This window comes from Nomascus leucogenys, chromosome 4 (assembly GCF_006542625.1).
Source record: "Nomascus leucogenys isolate Asia chromosome 4, Asia_NLE_v1, whole genome shotgun sequence".
In the NCBI taxonomy this organism is placed as follows: Eukaryota; Metazoa; Chordata; class Mammalia; order Primates; family Hylobatidae; genus Nomascus; species Nomascus leucogenys.
Window position 1 is genome coordinate 47,666,172 of NC_044384.1, and position 23,643 is coordinate 47,689,814.

The following is a 23,643-nucleotide window of genomic DNA, read 5'->3' on the forward strand; positions in this document are numbered from 1 at the left end:
TCACATTTACTCTACCTGTTTTGCACAGCATCTGCAGCTACCAGAAAACTTCCTCATTATATTTTCAAGGTCTAAGGCCCGTTCAGGACATGCTCTCTCTCTTCTAGTCACATTTCCACGACATAGGGGACAATGTGCTCCGCTTTCCCTCATTGCAGTCAGGAAACATTTTCTACAGAAACTAAACCAAACATTGTGACACATTAATTACAAAAAAAATTACTCTTTTCATCTCTATAATTAAATACAAACAAGTGATTATAAATATGTATTCATATTAAATAAGTTAGGCTACTCATATGTACATAAATCTCAGAAGTTTAATAACTATATGTATTTATCAGAGAGTAAGATTGATAACTGGACTAGATGGGAATATTTTAAGTCTGCTTTACAACGTCTTAACATAATATATGATGAATAAATATTAATGCTACATATTAATCATATTACTAGAGGAAGCATGGTACAAAGGAAGAATTGGATCCTGGCTCTGCCATTTAGTAGCTGTGTAATCTTAGGTCAACAAATTAACTCACACCGGATCTCCATTTCCTCCCCTTACAAAATAAAAGGATGAATAACATAAGCTTTCGTCTCAAACTGTATATCGACATGTTGTTCCACAAGACATAAACAGGTCTACTACAAAAGAGCACACAAATTGGTTTGGGAAGTTCTAGGATAAAGTTAACAGGTTTTACCCAAAGTTATCTGCATGTTAATAGGTGTTACTCAAAGTTATTTGGTCAGAAAATAGGAAAATTTCCCAAACAGTGTGCAATGGAACGTAATTTGAGAAATACCTAACAATACTTCCAGCTTTGCCAGGCGCGGTGGCTCACGCCTGTAATCCCAGCACTTTGGGAGGCTGAGGCGGGCGGATCACGTGGTCAGGAGATCGAGACCCTTCTGGCTAACACGGTGACATCTCGTCTCTACTAAAAATATAAAAAATTAGCTGGGTGTGGTGACAGGCACCTGTAGTCCCAGCTACTCGGGAGGCTGAGGCAGGAGAATGGCATAAACCCGGGAGGCAGAGGTTGCAGTGAGCCGAGATTGCACCACTGCACTCCGGCCTGGGCGACAAAGCGAGACTCTGTCTCAAAAAAAAAAAAGATTAAACATTTTTATAACCAACTTTTTAGTTAGAATCAAACTAAAATCTTTTTATCTTCTCTAGCCCCACCAAATACCTTATTTGATCATTTTGCTTTCAAGAGAACCAGTTAAATTACAGACATATATATCTGGGATCTAGAATACATATACATTTAATCCAATCTCCTATAAATATATGCAAATATTCCTCCTCTATACTAACAAAAGTTGAGAGGAAATCGCGCAGTAACAGATCACATAACCTGAGTTTCCTAACCATGCAGCACTTTTAAACAAGTCAGTTTTCCCCTCTAAAATCAGTTTCCTCACTCATGAAATAATAAAAGTATCTACAACTGACTGGGCTGTTCAGAGGATTAAAATAAATAACACGTATAAAATGCTTAACACACTATTTGTCATGGTCAGGAAAGTGTTCAATAAATAGTAGCTAATATCATTAAAGCAGCACTAGAAGTCATTACCAATTAACACCATAAACTAAAACATTAGGCAGGCATAGTGGCTCATGCCTATAATCTACGTGCTTTGGGAGGTCAAGGCAGGAGGACGGCTTGAGGCAAGGAGTTGAAGACCAGCCTGGGCAACACAGCAAGACCCTGTCTCTACAAAAATTAAAAATAAAAAAAATTAGCTGGGTATAGTAGCATGCACGTCCAGTCCCAGCTACTCAGGAGGCTGAGGCGAAGGATCACTTGAGCCCAGGAGGTTGAAGCTGTAGTGAGCTATGAAGGTGCCACTGCATTCCAGCCTGGGTGACAGAGCAATAGTGTCTTTCAAAAAACAATAACAATTAAAAATATTTACCATAGCCAGAAACCAAAATAATGCAAAGTAAACAAGATGCCAGTTTTCACTTGTCAAACTAAAAACTAGTTTTATTTATTTATTTTTTTATTTTTTTTAGACACAGCCTTGCTCTGTCGCCCAGGCTGGAGTACACTGGTGTGATCTTGGCTCACTGCAACCTCTGCCTCCAGGGCTCAAGTAATTTTCCGGCCTCAGCCTCCCCAGTAGGTGGGACTACAGGCACGCACCACTGCGACGGCTAATTTTTGTACTTTTTGTAGAGATGGGATTTCGCCAGTTGCTCAGGCTAGTCTTGAACTCCTGAGCTCAAGTGATCCAGCTGTCTCGGCCTGCCAAAGTGTTGGGATTACAGGCGTGAGCCATGGTGCCCAGCAAAACTAGTTTTAAAAATAGTAAAAGTAAGGCTGGGCGCGGTGGCTCACGCTTGTAATCCCAGCACTTTGGGAGGCCGAGGCGGGCGGATCACGAGGTCAGGAGATCGAGACCACAGTGAAACCCCGTCTCTACTAAAAATACAAAAAAATTAACCGGGCGTGGTGGCGGGCGCCTGTAGTCCCAGCTACTCGGAGAGGCTGAGGCAGGAGAATGGCGTGAACCCAGGAGGCAGAGCTTGCAGTGAGCCGAGATCGCGCCACTGCACTCCAGCCTGGGTGACAGAACGAGACTCCGTCTAAAAAATAAATAAATAAAATAATAATAATAAAAGTAACCAAATCTGGGCACAGCAGCATGTACCTGTAGTCTTAGCCACTTGGGAGGCTGAGGTGGGAGGGTCTCTTGAGCCAATGAGTTCAAGGCCCGCCTGGGTAACACAGCATGACCCTGTCTCTAAAAAAACAGTAATAATAAAACAATGGCCAGGCACAGTGGCTCACACCTGTAATCCTGCACATTGAGAGGCTGAGCGGGGCAAATGGCTTAAGCTCATAAGACCAGCCTGGGCAACATGGTGAAACCCCATCTCTACTAGCCTGGCATGGTGGCACATGCCTGTAGTCCCAGCTACTCAGAAGGCTGAGGTGAGAGGATCACTTGAGCCTGTGAGGCGGAGGTTGCAGTGAGCCAAGATCGTGCCACCGCACTTCAGCCTGAGCAACAGAGAGAGACCTTGTTTCAAAAAAAAGAAAAAGACAAAAATGAAAAAGGTGGGAAATACCAAGTGTTAGGGAGGATATGAACCAACCTAAACTCACATTGGATGCTATGGGAGTATAAACTTTTACAACCATTTGGAAAACTGTGTGGCAATATCCATTAGCGCCCATAAATTCCACTCTGAAGTATATACCCATCAAACCTATATACATAAAACCATGGGCAGTGGCTTATGCCTATAATCCCAGCACTTTGGGAGGCCAAGGCGGGAGGATTACTTGAGGCCAGGAGTTTGAGGCCAGCCTGGACAACATAGTGAGACTTTGCTCCTATAAAAAAATTAAAAATAAAAATAAAAAATTAGCTGGGCACGGTGGTGCATGCCTGTAGTCCTAGCTACTTGAGAGACTAGGGCAGGAGGATTGCTTGAGCCCAGGGGGTCAAGGCTGCAATGAGCTATGATCACTCCATTACCCTCCTGCCTAAGCAAGAGTGAGACCTTGCATCTATTTAAAAACAAAACAAAATAAAAATTACATATATAATCAGAAAAAAATTGCTAGAAAGTTCATAGCCACACTATTTATAATAGCCCCAAACTGAAAACTATACATAGGTCCGCCAACAGAAGAATGCATAACTAATTATGGTATATTCACAAAATGAAAATTACAATATGATGTATTGAGAATGAAAATGTTACAGCTATAAGCAACAATATGAACATAATGATACAATGTTGAGCTAAACAAGCCAGATATAAAAGAGTACAAACTGCATGATTCTATTTTTAGAATGTACAAAAAGCAGTTAAACTATGTTAAAGGTCAGGATAATGGTATCCTGAAGGAGGTGGGATATGTTCCCTTAGAGAAGGGAACATTAGGGGAGTTTCTGGGATGCTAATGATCTGTTGCTTGACATAGGTGCTGAATGGTTGCTCGATATGGGTGTACTCAATTTGGGAAAATTCACTGAGCTGGATATCTGTGATAGGGACACGTTTCTGTATGCATTTTATACTTAAATAAAAAATATTTGGCCAGGCATGGTGGCTCATGCTTGTAATCCCAGCACTTTAGGGAGCCGAGGCAGGTGGATCACCTGAAGTCAGGAGGTCAAGACTAGCCTGGCCAACATGGCAAAACTCCATCTATACTAAAAATGCAAAAATCAGCCAGGTGTGGTGGCAGGTGCCTGTAATCCCAGCTACCCAGGAGGCTAAGGCAGGAGAATCACTTGTACCTGGGAGGCGGAGCTTGCAGTGAGCTGAGATAGCGCCCCAGTCTGGGCAATAGAGCGAGACTCTGTCTCAAGAAAAAAAAAAAAAAAAAAAAAGAGTACCCTTTAAACAAGGGTAGTTATATTAAAACTGTTATAAAAATAACTAGATAAGGCCGGGCGCAGTGGCTCACGCCTATAATCCCAGCACTTTGGGAGGCTGAGGCGGGTGGATCACAAGGTCAGGAGTTCGAGCCTAGCCTGGCCAACATGGTGAAACCCCGTCTTGACTAACGATACAAAAAATTAGCCAGGCGTGATGGTGCGCGCCGGTAATCCTAGCTACTTGGGAGGCTGAGGCAGAAGAATCACTTGAACCTGGGAGGCAGAGGTTGCAGTGAGCCAAAATCGTGCCATTGCATTCCAGCCTGGGTGACAGGGGAAGACTCCATCTCAAAAAAAAACAAACAAACAAACAAACAAACAAAAAACTTTAAGATTATCTTCTAACTGGCCTTTAAAAAAAAAAACTACTAAAATTTAAAAAAGAATGAATTACTAGAAAAAAGGAAAGTGGGCCAGGTGTAGTGGATCACACCTGTAATCCCAGCACTTTGGGAGGCCGAGGAGGGCGGACTGCCTGAGCTCAGGAGTTCGAGACCAGCCTGGGCAACACAGTGAAACCCCGTGTCTACTAAAATACAAAAAAAATTAGCCGGGCGTGGCGGCGTGCACCTGTAGTCCCAGCTACTCGGGAGGCTGAGGCAGGAGAATTGCTTAAACCCAGGAGGCACAGGTTGCAGGGAGCCGAGATCGTGCCACTGCACTCCAGCCTGGGTGACAGAGTGAGACTCTGTCTCCAAAAAAAAGAAAAAAAGGAAAGTGAATTTAACCAAAGACAGTTAACACATAAGAGCCCTAATCCAGTGGCCCAATAGCCATAGGAGACAGGAAGAGAAAATTATTTTTAAAGAAACAAAAGGAGAAAATGAGAGTGTGAGGGGAATTTCCAGAGCTAAAAAATGTGTCAGCAGAATAGAGACAAGTGAAGGACCTGTACAATAAATTTAAGAGTCACAACCAGAAAGATTACTGGAAAAACTTCAAATAATAATTTTTCAGCCAGGCGCAGTGGCTCACGCCTGTAATCCCAGCACTTTGGGAGGCCGAGGCGGGCAGATCATGAGGTCAGGAAATCAAGATCATCCTGGCTAACACAGTGAAACCCCGTCTCTACTAAAAATACAAAAAATTAGCTGGGCGTGGTGGCAGGCACCTGTAGTCCCAGCTACTCAAGAGGCTGAGGCAGGAGAATGGCGTGAACCCGAAAGGCGGAGCTTGCCGGGAGCCGAGATCGCACAACTGCACTCCAGCCTGGGTGACAGAGCGAGATTCCATCTCAATAAACAAATAAATAAATAAAATAAAATAAAATAAAATAATTTTTCAACTTCTAATATCTTCCAGAGAGGAAGTAAAAATAGATCACCTACTAAGGAAAGAGAATCAGATTAGCATCAAACTCATGAGCAATAACAAATGACAAAATAATAGAATGATGTGTTCAAAGTTCTGACGAGAAATGATTTATAACCTAAAACTGCATCTTCTGGATACTAAATCATTTTGTATCACTTAAGGCATTTCTGATATAATGTAACATATGAAACACTGAAAACCTTGGCATTCTGCATACCCGCACAATAAAACTTATAGGGCTTAATGGAAAAAAATCATTGGAATAGACCACTCCCGCAACCTTGTCGCCAGACTAACAAAACCCAAACAATCCAAATAAAAATACAAACGATTCTAAAAAGGTATGTGAAGTTCCTAATAAACACTTCACCCTAAAATTTTTAGGCCGGGCACGGTGGCTCACACCTGTAATCCCAGCACTTTGGGAGGCCAAGGCGGGCAGATCACGAGGTCAAGAGATCGAGACCATCCCGGCTAACACGGTGAAACCCCGTCTCTACTAAAAATACAAAAAATTAACCAGGCGTGGTGGTGGGCGACTGTAGTCCCAGCTACTTGGGAGGTTGAGGCAGGAGAATCACTTGAACCCAGGAGGTTCAGAGCTTGCAGTGAGCGGAGCTTGCAGTGAGCCGAGATTGCACCACTGCACTCCAGCCTGGGTGACAGAGCAAGACTCCCTCTCAAAAAAAAAAAAACAAAAAAAAAAATTTTTTTTTTAAAGAAGAGAGGGATAAGTGGTTGAAGCTGTTAAATTATGGAAATAAATTTAAAATGCACAAGGGAAAGGAGAAACATGCAATAGGTGTTCCAAGAGAGAACTCATAGCCAAACTGAACTAAGAAAAGAAGAATGAATGTTGGGCACCTTGTGCCATAGTGCTTAATTCTATGGTTTGTTATATTCAGCTATGTTTTAGTGTGCTTTGCTTCAGCCACCATTTGTTGATGGACCAAAACAATTTTCAGGGGGAAAAAAGTCACATATAAACCTATCTGTTCTGATATAATCTGTTGTAGCAAGTAGAACAGACTACATCACTGTTCAGTCCATCATTTGTCTTTAACCTTGCTGTGGTCTTCTGATACGTAAATTTTTTAACTTTCAGTCATGGCCTTTTCCTAAAATTATGGTTTATGCTTTTGCAGTCTTAAGAATTCCCCACTTCAAGATCAGAGATATTCCCCCCACATTTCCTTCTAAAGTTTAAGCTTTGCTCATTAAAGTTTTTAATCCATCTGGAAATATTATCGTGTATAGCGCACAGCAGATTCTACATATAAAGCTATTGCCCAAATACTATCTTACTGATCAAAGCCACCTTTCCCTCGTTCATTTGCAATGTCACATCTATCAAAGATAAAAAGTTCCAAAATATGTGTGGAACTATTTCTGGAGTCTGTAGTATATTCTAGTCATTTATCTACTGCTGAATGAACACCATACGATTTGGCTGGTGCGGTGGCTCATGCCTGTAATCCCAGCACTTTGGGAGGCCGAAGTGGGCAGATCAATTGAGGTCAGGAGTTCAAGACCAGCCTGGCCAACATGGTGAAACCTGTCTCTACTAAAAATACAAAAATTAGCCAGGTACAGTGGCAGGTGCCTGTAATCCCAGCTACTCAGGAGGCTGAGGCAGGAGAATCACTTGAACCCAGGAGGCAGAAGTTGCAGTGAGCCAAGATGGTGCCACTGCACTCCAGTCTGGGGGACAGAGGGAGACTCCGTCTCAAAAAAAAAAAAAAATAAGAAAAAAGCATATGATTTTTTTGTTTTCATTTTGTATTTTTATATTTTTAATTTAATAATATTTTCACAGGAAAATCAAAGAAGCCAACCATACTATTTTAATTATCATTGTTTCATGATATCTCATTATATCTGATAGGGTTGTGCTATCTCTATGTTCTTCTTTTTCAAATATTTTCTTAGTTATTCATAGTCATTAACTCTTTATTAGAATTTTTTAATACATTTTTCAAGTTCTACCAAAAAATCATGTTGGGACTTCACCAGAACTGTATGTTTAGAACTGTGTGGAGAAAACTGATACCTTAAATTTATTAAATCTTTCTAACCATAAATGTCACGTTCTCTTATGCTTTTCAATAAAGTTTTGTAATTTTCTTCAAGAATCTGTGTATATTTTTATTGTTTAGTCCAAATAACATTATAATTTTGTTGCTATTGTAAGTGACGTTTTTCTTCTATTAATTTTTTTATCTGATTACTGCTGGTATAAAGATATGTTGTTGATTTTTGTCTGTTCTTGCATCAAACCTCTCTGTACTCGTTTCTCGTTTTTAATCGACAAATTATGACAATTTTATCTCTTCCTTTTCCATCTCTGTGTATCTGATTTCTTCTTTTCTCACTGAATTGTCTAAAACCTAAAATACAATGTTAAATGTCAGGGGTGATGCAGACTTCTTTGACTAGTTCCTAACTAGAAAAGCACCTAAAGCTTACAACTAGGTATATTTGCTATAGATTTTAGGGAAGCCACCCTTAATGAAGATTTTTTTTTTTAAAAGTTTTAGGCCAGGTCTGGTGGCTCATGCATGTAATCTCAGCCCTTTGGCAGGCCGAGGTGGGGGGATCACTTGACCTCAGGAGTTTGAGACCAGCCTGGCCAACATGGTGAAACCCCGTCTCTACTAAAAATACAAAAATTCGCCAGGCATGGTGGCGTATGCCTGTAATCCCAACTATTTGCGGGGGCTAAGTCACTAGAATCTCTTGAACCCAGAAGGCAGAGGTTACAGTGAGCCAAGATCAGACCACTGCATTCTGGCATGGGCGACAGAACTAGACTCTGTCTCCAAAACAAACAAACAAAAAAGTTTTTTAGCCTATTCCTAATTTGCTATGAAGTTTTCTTTTCTTTTCTTTTTTTTTTTTTTTTTTTTGAGACAGAGTCTCGCTCTGTCACCCAGGCTGGAGTGCAGTGGCGCCATCTCAGCTCACTGCAAGCTCCACCTCCTGGGTTCACGCCATTCTCCTGCCTCAGCCTCCCGAGTAGCTGGGACTACAGGTGCCTGCCGCCACGCCCGGCTAACTTTTTTTTGTATTTTTAGTAGAGATGGGGTTTCACCATGTTAGCCAGGATGATCTCGATCTCCTGACCTCGTGATCCACCCGCCTCGGCCTCTCCAAGTGCTGGGATTACAGGCATGAGCCACCACGCCTGGCCCATTAAGTTTTCAAAAGCTCAACATGTATTCTTGTCTAAAAAATTTTTTTTAATAATAAAAAGGGATAATAAAAATATTTAGTGGAAAATTGCTGTTTATTGATTGTGTTCCTCGAAGGACAAACCTTTTTTCTTGGTGCCTTGAATATCAGGTACACAAAAATGTTTAATCAAATGCTGAATGAGATCAGACACAGTGGCTCACACCTATAATCTCAACACTTTGGGAGGCTGAGGCAGGAGGATTACTTGAGCCTAGGAGTTCAAGACCAGCCTGGGCAACATAGTGAGAGTTCCCCATCTCTACAAAAATTTGTAAAAATTAGTGAGGTGTAGTGGTGTGCACCTGTAGTCTCAGCTACTTGCAAGGATGAGGCAGTAGGATTCCTTAACTCCAGGAGTTCAAAGCTACAGTGAAAAATGATCACCCCACCCCACTGTATTCCAGCCTGGGCAACAGAATTAAATTAAAACTAGTCTCTAAGCAAAAAATGAAAAATAAACAAATGCTGACTGAATTTTTACTAAAAAGAAGAAACAAAGCCAACAATTTCTATTCAGCATTTACTTTCAATATATTGACACACAACTAATAAATGGAATGGTCTGGATTCAAAAATATATATATACACACACACACACACACACACATATATAGGCTATAAAAACAAAGCAAATATTTAAAGGCATAAAAATATACAAAAGCAAAAAATCAATTTAGATCACAAACTATTTTGTCAGAAAATCCCAAATTGGCCAGGCATGGTGGCTCACACCTGTAATCCCAGCACTTTGGGAGGCCAAGGCAGGTGGATCACCTAAGGTCAGGAGTTCAAGACCAGCCTGGCCAACATGGTGAAACCCCGTCTCTACTAAAAATAAAAATTAGCTGGGCGTGGTGTTGCGCACCTGTAATCTCAGCTACTCGGGAGGCTGAGGCAGGAGAATCACTTGAACCTGGGAGACGGAGGTGTCAGTGAGCCGAGATAGTACCACTGCACTCCAGCCTGGGCAACGGAACTTGACTATTTCTCAAAAAAAAAAAAAAAAAAAAAAAAAAAAGAAAAGAAAATCCCAAATTAACCTCCAAAATTACATGTGATAAATCAGGTGACAAACCGTACAATACAAACTCTTCAAATATTAATTGCATTACTACAAACTAGTGATATTATTAAAAACATTCATATAAGAAACTAAAAAAAAGGGCCGGGCACGGTGGCTCACACCTGTAATCCCAGCACTTTGGGAGGCCAAGGCGGGCAGATCACAAGGTCAGGAGATCAAGACCATCCTGGCTAACATGGTGAAACCCCATCTCTACTAAAAATACAAAAAATTAGCTGGGCGTGGTGTTGGGCACCTGTAGTCCCAGCTACTCGGGAGGCTGAGGCAGGAGAATGGTGTGAACCTGGGAGGTGGAGCTTGCAGTGAGCTGACATCGTGCCACTGCACTGCACTCCATCCTGGGTGACAGAGCAAGACTCTGTCTCAAAAAAAAAAAAAAAAAAGAAAAAGAAACTAAAAAAAGGTCAGGTGTGGTGGCTCACACCTGTAATACCAGCACTTTGGGAGGCCCAGGCGAGAGGATCACTTGAGTCCAGGAGTTTGAGGCCAGCCTGGGTAACACAGCAAGACCTCCTCTCTACTGGGAAAAAAAAAAAAAATCAGCCAGGCATGGTGGTGCATGCCTGTAGTCCCAGCTACTTGGGAGGCTGAGGTGGGAGGATCGCTTGAGCCTAGGAGGTTGAGGCTGCAGTAAGCCGTGATTATGCCCCTGCACTCCAGCCTGGGCAACAGAGTTAGACCCTGTCTCAAAACAAACAAGCAAAAATGTAATATGGAAAATGCATGCAGCCTTGCTAGCAACTGAAGAAATACATTTTAATGTGACTTCTAGACACCATTATGAACTGTATTAAAATAGCATAAAAATGCTTAAAAAAACAAAATTGGCAAAGATGATGGATTACAAATATACTTTTATAGTACTAATGGCATTTTGTAAATTAGCTCAATTTTGGGGAAAGCAACATGACATTTTTGAAAATAGCAGTTACCACTTATTGAGTACATAATATGTGCTAGGTGCTAGGCTGGATCCCAGAAACTATCCATTCGTGATCTTGAATTCTTAAAAAAATAAATAAATTTTTCTTAGTAAGTTCCTTTATTTTACAGATGAGGAAACTAAGCCTTAAAAAATAAAATGTTAATAAACCTATAAGAGCGAGGCAGGCAAATCACTTGAGGTCAGGAGTTCGAGACCAATCTGGCCAACATGGTGAAACCCTGACTCTAATCAAAAAATACGTATATACACAAAAATTAGCCAGGAGTGGTGGTGCACACCTGTAATCCCAGCTACTCAGAAGGCTGAGGTAGAAGAATGGCTTGAACCTAGGAGGCGGAGGTTACAGTGAGCCAAGATTGCGTGTGCCACTGCACTCCAGCCTGGACAACAGAGACAGACTCTGTCTTTAAAAAAAAAAAAAAAAAATCTATAAGAGGTTGAAGCCCAGAAGATGCTTCTGTCATTCAAATACAAAGCCCTGCATGTTCCCTCCTACCTCGGGACCTTTGTCCAGAATTTTTCTTCTCCCCAGAATGTTCTATGCACGAGCACAGCCCTCCACAAATTAATACCTATATCTCACTTAGATATCAGCAATAATATCACTTCCTCAAGAAAGGGTCATCGATACTCACCCACTAGATCTGGTCCCTCTCTTATACTCTCTCAAAACTTATAAATTTGTAATTACACCATTTTTCTGAGTGTTTATTTTAATTTAAATATATCTCAGGCCAGGCGCAGTGGCTCAGGCCTGTGATCCCAGCACTCTGGGAGGCCAAGGCGAGCAGATCGCTTGAGCTCAGGCGTTCGAGACCAGCCTGGCCAACATGGTGAAACCCAGTCTATACAAAAAATACAGACCAGGCGCGGTGGCTCACGCCTGTAATCCCAACACTTTGGGAGGCCGAGGTGGGCAGATCACCTGAGGTCGGGAGTTCGAGACCAGTCTGACCAACATGGTGAAACCCCCGTCTCTATTAAAAATACAAAATTAGCCGGGCCTGGTGGCGCATGCCTGTAATCCCAGCTACTTGGGAGGCTAAGGCAGGAAAATCACTTAAACCCAGGAGGCGGAGGTTGCAGTGAGCCGAGATCGCGCCATTGCACTCCAGCCAGGCCAACAAGAGCAAAACTCCGTCTCAAAAAAAAAAAGTTAGTTAGGTGTGGTGGTGGCACATGCCTGTAGTCCCAGCTACTGGGGAGGCTAAAGGGGGATCACTTGAGCCCAGGGAGGTCAAGGCTGCAGTAAGCCATGATCATGCCACTGCACTCTAGCCTAGGCAACAGAGCAACAGAGAAAGACCCTATCTCAAATATATATATAAAATAATAAAATAAAATAAAATAAAATAGAGGTATTCAGGTCTTTTATCTCCAATTTTACTGTTCCTCTGTACAACCAAACATGTATATATATATATATATATATCAATCACTAACACCCAGCTCCAAGAGGGCAGGGATCCAATCTATTTGCTCTTTACAATATCCCTGGCACCTAACAGTGCTAGGTACCTATTAGGCAGTCCTAATATTTGCTAAAGCAATGAATGCCAATTTACCTTAATTTAAAAAGTATTAAATCCCTTAACCAAAAGATATAATTGACAGTTCTCAAATCAAAACCTTGAGCACTTTCCATGAACAAGACACTTCACTAGAGCTGCAACTATTCTTGTGTGATGTATCAGAAATATTTGTTTGTATCTACCCTTTGACCCAGCAATTCCATTTGCCAGAATTTAGCTGGCAGAAAAAACTCTCATATGTGAAATGATATATTAGTAGGCTTAAATAAGTAACAGGAGATCTTGTATGCTTCCTTTATAAAGCTTGCAGCCTAACCAGTGAAACTGACACTGGTCAAATTATCTGATTCCAAAAATGTTATGATTACAAACTGTGATAAGAGGTACAAAGAATGGCCGGGCGCAGTGGCTCACACCTGTAATCCCAGCACTTTGCGAGGCCGAGGTGGGCAGATCATTTGGGGTCAGGAGTTGGAGACCAGCCTGACCAACATGGTGAAACACCATCTCTACTAAAAATACAAAAAAATTAGCTGGGTACAGTGGTGCATGCCTGTAGTTCCAGCTACACAGGAGACTGAGGCAGAAGAATCTCTTGAACCCAATGGGTGGAGGCTGCAGTGAGCCGAGACTGCACCACTGCACTCTAGCCTGGGCAACAGAGCGAGACTTTGTCTAAAAATAAAATAAAATAGAGATATTCGGGTCTTTTATCTCCAATTTTACTGTTCCTTCCTCTGTACAACCAAGCATGTTTCTTCAGACGTCAAACGAATTATTCTCATCTCACTTTGGGCTGGAATGGATCAAAGAGCTAGACAGAACTTATTTCAAAACAAAGCAGAAGTAGGAAGGAAAAAGGTACAAATCAAGAATTACTAAAACTAATTTTCATGTTTCTGAAAAGGCCCGTATCTTCAGAATAGGCATTACCTATAACCAAAAAAGTTCTCTTTACATTTCTCTCAACTTTAAACTAGCAGATGCTAGATGAATTTCCATTACGCATTCTCCCAACAAAAGGCTAATCAACAATACTGGGAGAGGAAAAACAATATTCCCCCTCATCATGCTCCCAATTTCAGGATAAATTAAATAATTTAAAATCTGGCACTTAGTCTATCTATCTATCTTCCTAGTCGATAATGGAGATCATTCCCCAAAAAAACTCCAAAAAAAAAAAAAAAAACAAAGGTTTTAAACTAGTCTTCAAGATTTAAAATTAAGTCAACTTTTTTTTTTTGAAACGGAGTCTTGCTCTGTCGCCAGGGCTGGAGTGCAGTGGCACCATCTTGGCTCACTGCAAGCTCCGCCTCCCGGGTTCATGCCATTCTCCTGCCTCAGCCTCCCGAGTAGCTGGGATTACAGGCGCCCACCACCACGCCCGGCAAATTTTTTTGTATTTTTAGTAAACACGGGATTTCACTGTGTTAGCCAGGATGGTCTCGATCTCCTGACCTCGTGATCCACCTGCATCAACCTCCCAAAGTGCTGGGATGACAGGCGTGAGCACTGTCCGCGCCTGGCCTCAACCTTTTGTTATATAATTAAATAGCACAGATTTTAGGAAAGAAGAAAATTATTTTAAAGTATATACTTAGAGCATAACTACTCAAGTAACAAGATACCAATAAAGCTGTTAAAATTACAAAAGCCAGGTGCTGTGGCACTCACCTGTAGTCCAGGAGGCTCAGGTGGGAGGGCTGCTTGAGGCCAGGAGTTTGAGACCAACCTGAGCAACATAGCAAGACCCCATCTCTAAAAAAATTGAAACTATAAGAAATATATTGCCGGGCGCAGTGGCTCACACCTGTAATCCTAGCACTTTGGGAGGCCGAGGCAAGTGGATCACTTGAGGTCAGGAGTTCAAAACCAGCCTGGAGTTCAAAACCAGCCTGGCCAACATGGTAAAATCGTGTCTCTACTAAAAACACAAAAAATTAGCAGGGCGTGGTGGTGCACACCTGTAATCCCAACTACTTGGGAGGCCAAGGGAGTAGAATCGCTTGAACCAGGGAGGTGGAGGTTGCAGTGAGCCAAGACCGCGCCACTACATTCCAGCCTGGGCAACACAGTGAAACTGTCTCAAAAAAAAAAAAAAAAAAAAAAAAACACACACACACATATACACATATACACACACACACACACACACACACACATATACACACATATATATAGCCCGAGCAACAGAGTGAGACCCTGTTTCTAAATTAATTAGGCCGGGGGCAGTGGCTCATGCCTATAATCCCAGCACTTTAGGAGGCCAAGGCGGGCAGATCACTTGAGCTCAGGGGTTCGAGACCAGATACGATGAAACCTCATCTCTACTAAAAATACAAAAAAACAAAAAACAAAAATTAGCCGGGCATGGTGGTGCATGCCTGTAGTCCAGCTACTTGTGCCTGTAGTCCCAGCTACTCAGGAGGACGAGGCAGGAGAATCACTTAAATCCAGGAGGTGGAGGTTACAGTGAGCCAAGATCCCACCACTGCACTCCAGCCTGGGCAACAGAGAGACACACTGTCTCAAAAATAAATAATTAATTAATTTAAAATTGTTTTAGAATTATGGATTAAAAAATAAATATGAACTAAAAACTCAGGAACTGGATGTTCAAGCTGGTCAAATAGGAAATTACACAAATTTGTGCTTAACAAGAAGTAGAAGTTCATTTTAAAAGATGCCTCTGGCCAGGCGCGGTGGCTCAAGCCTGTAATCCCAGCACTTTGGGAGGCTGAGGCGGGTGGATCACAAGGTCAGGATATCGAGACCATCCTGGCTAACATGGTGAAACCCCGTCTCTACTAAAAATACAAAAAATTAGCCGGGCGTGATGACAGGCACCTGTAGTCCCAGCTACGCGGGAAGCTGAAGCAGGAGAATGGCGTGAACCCGGGAGGCAGAGCTTGCAGTGAGCCGAGATCATGCCACTGCACTCCAGCCTGGGCAACAGAGCAAGACTCCGTCTCAAAAAAAAAAAAAAAAAAAAAAAAAAAGATGCCTCCTTACAGAGGCCTAAAAGCAAAAACAGATTAGATTTCCATTTTTAAGAGTTTAGCAAAGAATCAAACTTGTTATATGTAATTTTTATTGCAATAGTAGCTTACTTCTGCCATGTACAAGAATCATTTCCTTGACTGTTCAAAACAAGGAAGAACAGAGGTTTCCAAGAGCCTTTGAAGATTACAGAATAAAACACCAAAAGAGAGAAACACCTTACTCCTACACCAGTCTGTACTTTCTTCTGAAGCCTTGCTTTAACTACCTGCTCAACTTTCATTTTAATTTGTCTTAACATGTTTTTAAAAATATTACATCTGCCAGGTGTGGAGGCTCTTGCCTGTAATCCCAGCACTTTGGGAGGCTGAGGCAGGAGGACAGTTTGCACCCAGGAGTTAGAGACTAGGTTGGGCAACAAAGCAAGACCCACCTCTACAAAAAAAATTTTTAATAGCCAGGCATGGTGGTGAGTGCCTGTAGTCCCAGCTAGCTACTTGGGAGGTTGAGGTGGGAAGATTTCTTGAGCCTGGGAGGTTGAGGCTGCAGTAAGCTATGATCATGCCACTGCACTCCTCGCAACAGAGCGAGACCTTATTTCAAAAAAAAAAACAAAAACAAAATTACATCTGACCACTCTAAGGCATCTGAAAATGCTGACTGCTTCCTTAACAATCATTTGCAGATGATTTGAATCCTCAGTTTCCGCTCTCACTTTATTCCTGGTTTTCTTCCTATCCTTCTGTTCATTCCTTGTCTGGCTGCAATTTTCTCCACTCAATATTTAAGTAAGTATTCTCCAACACTTTGCTCTATCTAGGTGCTCTTCAATCTTTCCATTTATATACCTCACTCGGTGACCACGTTGACACCCAAGCTTTAGCTCCATGTATTCCAGATCTACATATGGTATACATACTTAACTACTGAACACACAGTCATCAAATCTTACACACTGTCCTTAAAATGTCAGGAGTCTCTCTGCTCCATTCCTACTATCATTTCCTTAGTTCAGGTTCTAATCATTTCTCTCCCTGACACATCAATGAATGAATGACCTCTTCACTAGTCTCACCACTACCAAGCTGAAAACCCTGCTATGAAGGTAAACGTTCTAAAAATGAAAGGTGACCATGCTGCTCCCCTGCCAAAAATTATTTACTAGGTCTAGTATTATTCATTAGGTTATCTAATTATTTAATAGGTTTTCAGGAAAACGCTCAAATTAGTTTACACAGTAAGTTCCTGCCAATAACTCTAAGCTCCATCTCCACTACGCTGTCTTTGGCTCCAGCCAAACTTCAAAGTCCAGCTCACATTCATCCTCTGTACTCTCCTTGACTCTGGCATTCCCCAGAAACCCTGAATACAAATGCTGACCTAAGGCATTACTTCATCTAGGAAATCATCCCTATCCTTTAGGCTAATTTAGATACCTGCTCTAGATGCTCACATAAAATCTCTTCTATATCAATCACACTCATTTATAGGTCTCTCCAGCGGACTATTAAGCCTCCAGAGAAACAGTACTTAGTAGTCCCTGCACCAGACAAAGAGAAAGCATTCAACAACCGTAGTTTCAGGGAATGAATGGGGATTAAATGGGAATTTATATTTTAGTAATGTTATTCTAATGATAATGACTTGCTCCTTTAACTAGGATAGTCAGTAGTCAAATCCTTTCCTGTCATTGAAATGGCAATTAAAATTTTTCATTTTCTAACTGATCCACAGTAACCCAAAGCCCTTATCACTTCAACTCTCTATTCATGAATCAAAAATTGATTTTGCAGCCAAATATAAATTTCTTTAAAGGCATAGGTCTGTCCTTTGTGAAGAAGGTAGGACAAATGACATAGATAACTATGTTACTTAAAAAATAGGTCAGGCGCCATGCCTCATGCCTGTAATCCCAGCAATTTGGGAGGCCAAGGCAGGAGGATGACTTCAGCCCGGGAGTTCAAGATCTGACTGGGCAACATAGTGAGGCCCTGTCTCTATAAAAAAAAAACAAAATTAGCCAGGCATGGGGGCATGCTCCTGTAGTCCCAGCAACTTGAGAGGCTGAGGCGGGAGGATTGCTTGAACGGGGGAGGTCAAGGCTGCAATGAAACGTGATCACAACACTGCACTCCACCCTGGACAACAGAATAAGACCATGTCTCAAAAAAAAATAATTTTTAAAAATTCTCTCCAATTCCCCCACTAAACTCCTTCCAACTGATTAAGATCCTGTTCCTCCACTACCACCTCTTCCAAATTAAACTTTTTTTCTCCCTCTGCCTATTCTTTAATTCATTGTTCAGGCAGAACTGTCTATGCACAGTGAGTTGATTTGAGAAAGGTCCTGAATTAAAAACAATCATCTCCAACATTTTCCACAATCTTGAGGTCAAACCAAATTATAAACCTTGATTTAAAATGTCCCACAAGGGAAGTGGACTAGAGCAATCCACACGGAATTTTGGGAAGTGCTAAAAAACTACAATGAGGCCCATTAGGTCAATGACCCAAAGGATAATTAGAATGATTCTATCCAAAAAAACCTGCTTTATATATATACAGTTACCAGCTATTACAACTTCCTCTCACCTTGCTCTCCTCCCTTTTATCTACCCACTGCCAACACAGCACTTAAATTTTTTTAAAATATTGGAAAGGGACCAAGTTATGCTAGATTAAAGATGGAATATCTATATTGTATCCTAGACACCTCCAAACCTCTTTTTTTTCATGTCAGATGGGTAATGTGCTGACTCTGTAACAAGGTTTGAGGGTGGCACATCTCACACATGCCTGTGAACACTCAATCATCACACTATGAACCACAAAAAGACCCCTCAAAACATTTCTTTAAGAATCTGCATTTGTTGCACAAAATAAGAAGATATCATTCATTTCCCTTAAAGAGCGAAAGCGTGACTGGCATAATTTCTATCACGAAAATCCACACACTCTTGGCTCACACAACCAGCACAAAATAGAAATAAAGTAGACAGTGCAGTTAAGATTGGGGAAAAAATGAGAAGAGTTGGTATCAAGAAAACAACCAGAGTAAGGGCATTTGCAATTAAGAACCAAAAATTCAATCTATCCTTTACAAAATTATAGAACCTCACCTCAAAAAAAAAAAAAAAAAAGTGGAAGGAGAATTAAATACATTTAGAAGGTTAGTCAATTCTTTTCAGTTATTTGCAAGCACACGTAACGTTCAAGCCTGAGTGTGTTTTTTAAAAATAAAGATTTCCGGGCGGGGCGCGGTGGCTCATGCCTTTAATCCCAGCACTTTGGGAGGCCGAGACGGGCGGATCACGAGGTCAGGAGATCGAGACCATCCTGGCTAACACAGTAAAACCCCGTCTCTACTTAAAAAAAATACAATAAATAAAGACTTCCAGGCCCCACCTGCCCGAACATTCTTTTGTTAAGTTTGGAATGGAGCCTGGGAATTGGTATGTTTACTTAAAAAGTTCCCCGGGACTCTGCTCATCAGTCAGGTCTGTCAGAAGGGCTATACACCTTTTCAACAAGGGCTCTTTCCAACCCTGACTCACACCCTAGCCGTCCATAAAATTTTATCAAAGTTCTTGTAAATATGCCTGCCAATCAAACGCACGCGTTATCTCACCCAGCCCCTTTGTGTTCTCCCCCACCCTGGGTAGCAACTCAATTTCGGCCCATTCCTCATAACAGAAGTCTTCCTTCCTCCTCTCCACCCTTGTATTAATCAAGTAATAAGCAGAAAGGTAAAACAAAGGGAAACGCTCATTTCAATGCCCGAAAATCCTGTCAGTTTTAACAAACCAGGGAAGAAAACTCATTCTAGATCCCTCTAACACACAGTGGACTGGAAACGAAACAAAACGCTCTCGAGGGTGTTCTGTGAAGCAGGGTTGAGGGGAAGTTACTGAAGAGCTCTTGGACCGAGGGGACGGACCAAGGTTCTGAAAGAGGAAACCTGAAAGCCGGGCCGGTCTCGGGGCGAGCGGGCCCGCGCGAGCACCGCCGGCCGCTTTTGACACTCGACACCCCAGCCTTCACCCGGGTTGCTAAGAAACAAAAAGGCTCCAAGTTCCCTGCAATTCCTCCCGGGCCTGGCGGAGACGACAGGGGCCTCCGGGGCCTGAAGACGCCGCAGGGAACGGCCTGGCCACTGCCCCGGGGGCGCGAAAGCCAGGGAGAGCGGGAGCTCGGGCTGAGGGGGCCGGACGCGGGGAGCGGGCCCCGAAGCTGAGGAGGAGGGCGGCCCGGGGGCTCTGAGGGGCGAGGAACGGGACCTCGAGGGGGCAGCGACGCTCGGGCAGGCCGCGGCGGGCTTGGTTCCCGCCAGGCGGCAGCCCGGGGTCCCGGGCCGGAGGCCGGGCCTAAGCGACAAACAGGCCCCGCGCGAGGGAGGGGGCGTCTACTCACACGTGCTGACAGGCCGCGGTCCGCACGGGCGTTTTGAGCACCTCCTGACAGACGGGACAGTAGAAATCATCTTCGGTGTAGGACGTGGCCGCGGAGAGGTCCTCGGCCATGGCGGGGAATGGGGGAACAAGGCGATGGCGACAGCGGCAGCGGCCGAGGTGACGGTGGCGGCCGGGGGCCCGACTCCCTACACGAACCCGGAGGGGGGAGGGGGATCGCGTCAGGATGCAGCGCGCGCCAGGAAGGGGGCGGGGCCCTGGGTAGGGCGGGGCCGAACGCAGAGACGCTACTGCCGCACGCGCCGGGCAAGAGGCGACCCCTCCCACGGCTCCTCCCACAGGAGCTGGATAGGGGACAGTGCTTGGCGGGAGGCTGGGCTCGCAGCTTGCCGTGGGCCCGCCCCGGTCGCCCCTCACCCCGCCCCAGGCCGCGGCCTCACGCCCTAGGCCACGCCCCCACCGGGCTCCAAGCGTGGGCTGGCGCCCCGCCCTTAGCCCCCGTTTTCGCCCAAGGCCTCCCTTTTCACCGCTTTTCCGCCTCTACTCACCCCGACCCCCAGCCCCGAGTGCCCAGCCCGTGTCCGCGGCTTCCTCCCCGCCCCGCTTCCCGGCACCCCGGCCCCTCCACGCTTCCGCCGGGGAGACCCTCACCTAGGAGCCCCAAAGCGGCGCTGTGGACGGAGCTGCTTTCCTTCACGTGTTCGTAGAGACGCGGCCCACCGCTTTCCTCGGGCTTCCTGTCCGGCCGCCGCTATCTTCGCAGCCGAGGCCCCGGGGCAAATGGAGGGCGGCGTGCGCTGTGCTTATCGGCCCCAAAGGGGGTCGGCCCCGAGGCTCATGGTGAAGGGAGATTCGCCCGCCCCCGCCAGCAGCTCTGTCTTGGCATTGCGCTGCCTACAGCCTACCCGGCCGTCACCGAACGCGGGAGCGCCGGGACTCTGGGCGGAGGAGCCAGGAGAGGCGGGACGGGACGGGGTGTGAAGCGCGGCCTCTATAGCAACCGGCGCATGGCGCCTTCCGCGGGTTGTGACGTAAGCAGCTGGGCGCCCGCGGTGACACCTGCGCCTCTCCGCCCCGCCTCGCTAGGCCAGGGACCCCAGTTATCTCTCCTGTCAAGTACATTGGGCCTTTCAGGAAGTATTCGTCAATGTTCAAGATTTAGTCTTTACTATTTGCCCTACCAGAATGTTTTGATTTTGTCGAGCTGTGTTATAAATAAATATTTGTTACGGGATTTTAATCCTTTGGGGGCAGGATTAAAGTTTCCTTGAGAGGATGTCCACTTTCTCCTTTAACAGCATGACTGATGCTTAAATACGGTCGCAGATGCAGTCTTCTACTACACCTTTGGGTTGATTTTTTATTTTTTCTTTTTTTTTTAGCTTTGAAGAGAAATGCCGTAGAAGCATGGAAGTGGATTTTCACCAAGGTTATTCACTAATTTAAGTGTTTTTTTATTTTTTTTAATTTTTTTTTTTTTTTATTTTTGAGACAGGTACTCTGTCTCCCAGGCCGGAGTGCAGTGGCGCGATCTCGGGTCACTGCAACCTCTGCCTCTCGGTTTCAAGCGATTCTCCCACCTCAGCCTCCCGCGTAGCTGGGACCACAGGCGTGTGCCACCACACCCGCTAATTTTTGTATTTTTATTAGAGACAGTGTGGTACCATGCTGGCCAGGCTGGTCTTGAACTGACCTCAAGTGATCCACACGCCTGGGCCTCCCAAAGTGCTGGAATTACAAGCGTGAGCCACTATGCCCTGCTTGTTTTTTGTTTGTTTTTTGATGAGCCCTTAATTTCCAGATATATCTGTACAATTGATAATCTATAAGATGGTCTAGCCTGGGTAACAGAGTGAGACTCCGTCTCAAAAAAAAAAAAAAAAAGAAAAGAAAAAAGGCCGGGCTTGGTGGCTCACACCTGTAATCCCAGCACTTTGGGAGGCGAAGGCGGGTGGATCACTTGAGGTCAGGAGTTCAAGACCAGCCTGGCCAACATGATGAAATCCCATCTCTACTAAAAATACAAAAATTAACCGGACATGGTGGTGGGAGCCTGTAATCCCAGGTACTCGGGAGGCTGAGGCACGAGAATCGCTTGAACCCAGGAGGCAGAGGTTGCAGTGAGCCGCGATCGCGCCGCTGCACTCCAGCCCTGGCAACAGAGTGAGATTCTGTCTCAAAAAAAAAGAAAAAAAGGATAAATCGATAAGATGGGATCACAACGACGTGAAAGAAGCTAAGGAAAATCTAGAACATTATACAGCACCTACAATTAGCTTCAGAGAAAAGAAAGGTTTTATTACCATCGTTTGTTAAAACCCTCCCCCATGGTCTAAATGAATAAATAGAAGCCATTTAAGGGACTATTTAAATCAATTCTGCCATTTATTGTCTATGTTGACATTGGCACTGTTAGGTGTTATGCAGATGTCATGAACTTTCCTCTCAACCTGTTTACATTATTACATATCTATCAGAATGAGAGAGAAAAAATGGTATTTGCCAAAGTATTAAATTTTGCATTAAACGATGGCTATAATGAGGACAGGAAATGGAATGATTAGAAACATATGGATTTAACAGAAAACTTTATGGAGGAAATAGGTTTTAATGTACATCTCAAAAGCAATGATTCCTAGAATAATAATTATTTGTCCAATGAATAGCTAATTCCCTCTACCAAACTACATTTTGTATTTTTTGTTGCTTTTCCTCCTTAGCAGCAAGCGCAGTGGAAGCAAGACAAGAAAGCTAATACTAGCTTCAGATTTCCTGGAAGGAGGAAGAGCACATGACAAGAGGGGCAGCTAATAGCAGTAGTTCAGGTGCTTTTCACATTCACTTATAAAATGGTTCTTTGAGTTCAAATTTTTAACAGCCCAGAGAAGAAAACTCACTGTTTTTTCTTTTTTCTTTTGAGACAGAATCTCACTCTGTCACCCAGGCTGGGGTGCAGTGGAATGATCTCAGCTCACTGCAACCTGCGCCTCCCAGGTTGAAGCAACTCTTCTGCCTCAGCCTCCCAAGTAGCTGAGATTACAGGCATGCACTACCATGCCAAACTAATTTTTGTATTTTTAGTAGAGACAGGGTTTTGCCATGTTGGCCAGGCTAGTCTCGAACTCCTGGCCTCAAGCGATCCGCCCACCTTGGCCTCCCAGAGTGCTGGAATTATAGGCATGAGCCACTGTGCCTGGCCTACATTTTACTTTTTTGATAATTCCACTCATTTCATTCATTCTGACCATTTGGGAAGTAAGATGTATTATCTGTATAATAGTGTTTCGCATTATTAATTGGGAATGTCTAACCATAACATTAATTTTGTAACCCTAATTTTATTTGCTTCATTCTTTCTCTGCAACAGCAGCTTTACTTATGTCTAATCCAAACATATTTGTATCACTCCCTCATATATTCTAATAAGTCATTCGGTATACACACAAGCATATAGCTGGCAATATGTGGAAATCCACCAAAAACTTGGATATAAGAAAAATATAGACACCCTTGGAAAGTTAAGCTTAAAAAATAAGTTGCAACTACCAATGACACAATCTTCTGTCTTGGCAACATTTCAGGTGAAAAGCTACTTGATATTTTTATAAGAATGTCATAAATTTACTCAAAATGCATTCAGCTGTGTAAATAAAATGTCCTCAGCATTTGGACAGTAGGAGGGAAAACCCTAGATGTTAGACCAATTTGGTA

General features: G+C 43.5%; 1 protein-coding gene and 1 non-coding gene across 6 annotated transcripts in view; both read right to left on the reverse strand.

Annotated features, from left to right (window-relative positions):
* Window positions 1-21,159, reverse strand: part of RNF138 (ring finger protein 138) — a 42,357-nt gene extending 21,198 nt beyond the window's left edge. For 2 of the 5 annotated variants that reach the window (XM_030810609.1, XM_003261958.4), the window contains exons 1-3: window positions 20,584-21,159; window positions 19,934-20,120; window positions 16-181 (exon numbers count right to left, since the gene is read on the reverse strand). In XM_030810609.1, coding sequence (XP_030666469.1) covers window positions 16-181; window positions 19,934-20,043 — 276 coding nt within the window. In that variant the 5' untranslated portion in view covers window positions 20,044-20,120; window positions 20,584-21,159. Of the gene's footprint in view, window positions 1-15; window positions 182-19,933; window positions 20,209-20,583 lie in introns of those variants that run through there. The other 3 variants (XM_030810610.1, XM_030810611.1, XM_012506350.2) reach the window with 3 other exon arrangements.
* LOC115834981 lies at window positions 18,258-18,360 on the reverse strand. Its single transcript, XR_004029961.1, has one exon. It is a non-coding gene; the product is annotated as a small nucleolar RNA U13 (small nucleolar RNA).
* Window positions 21,160-23,643: the final 2,484 nt, after the last annotated feature.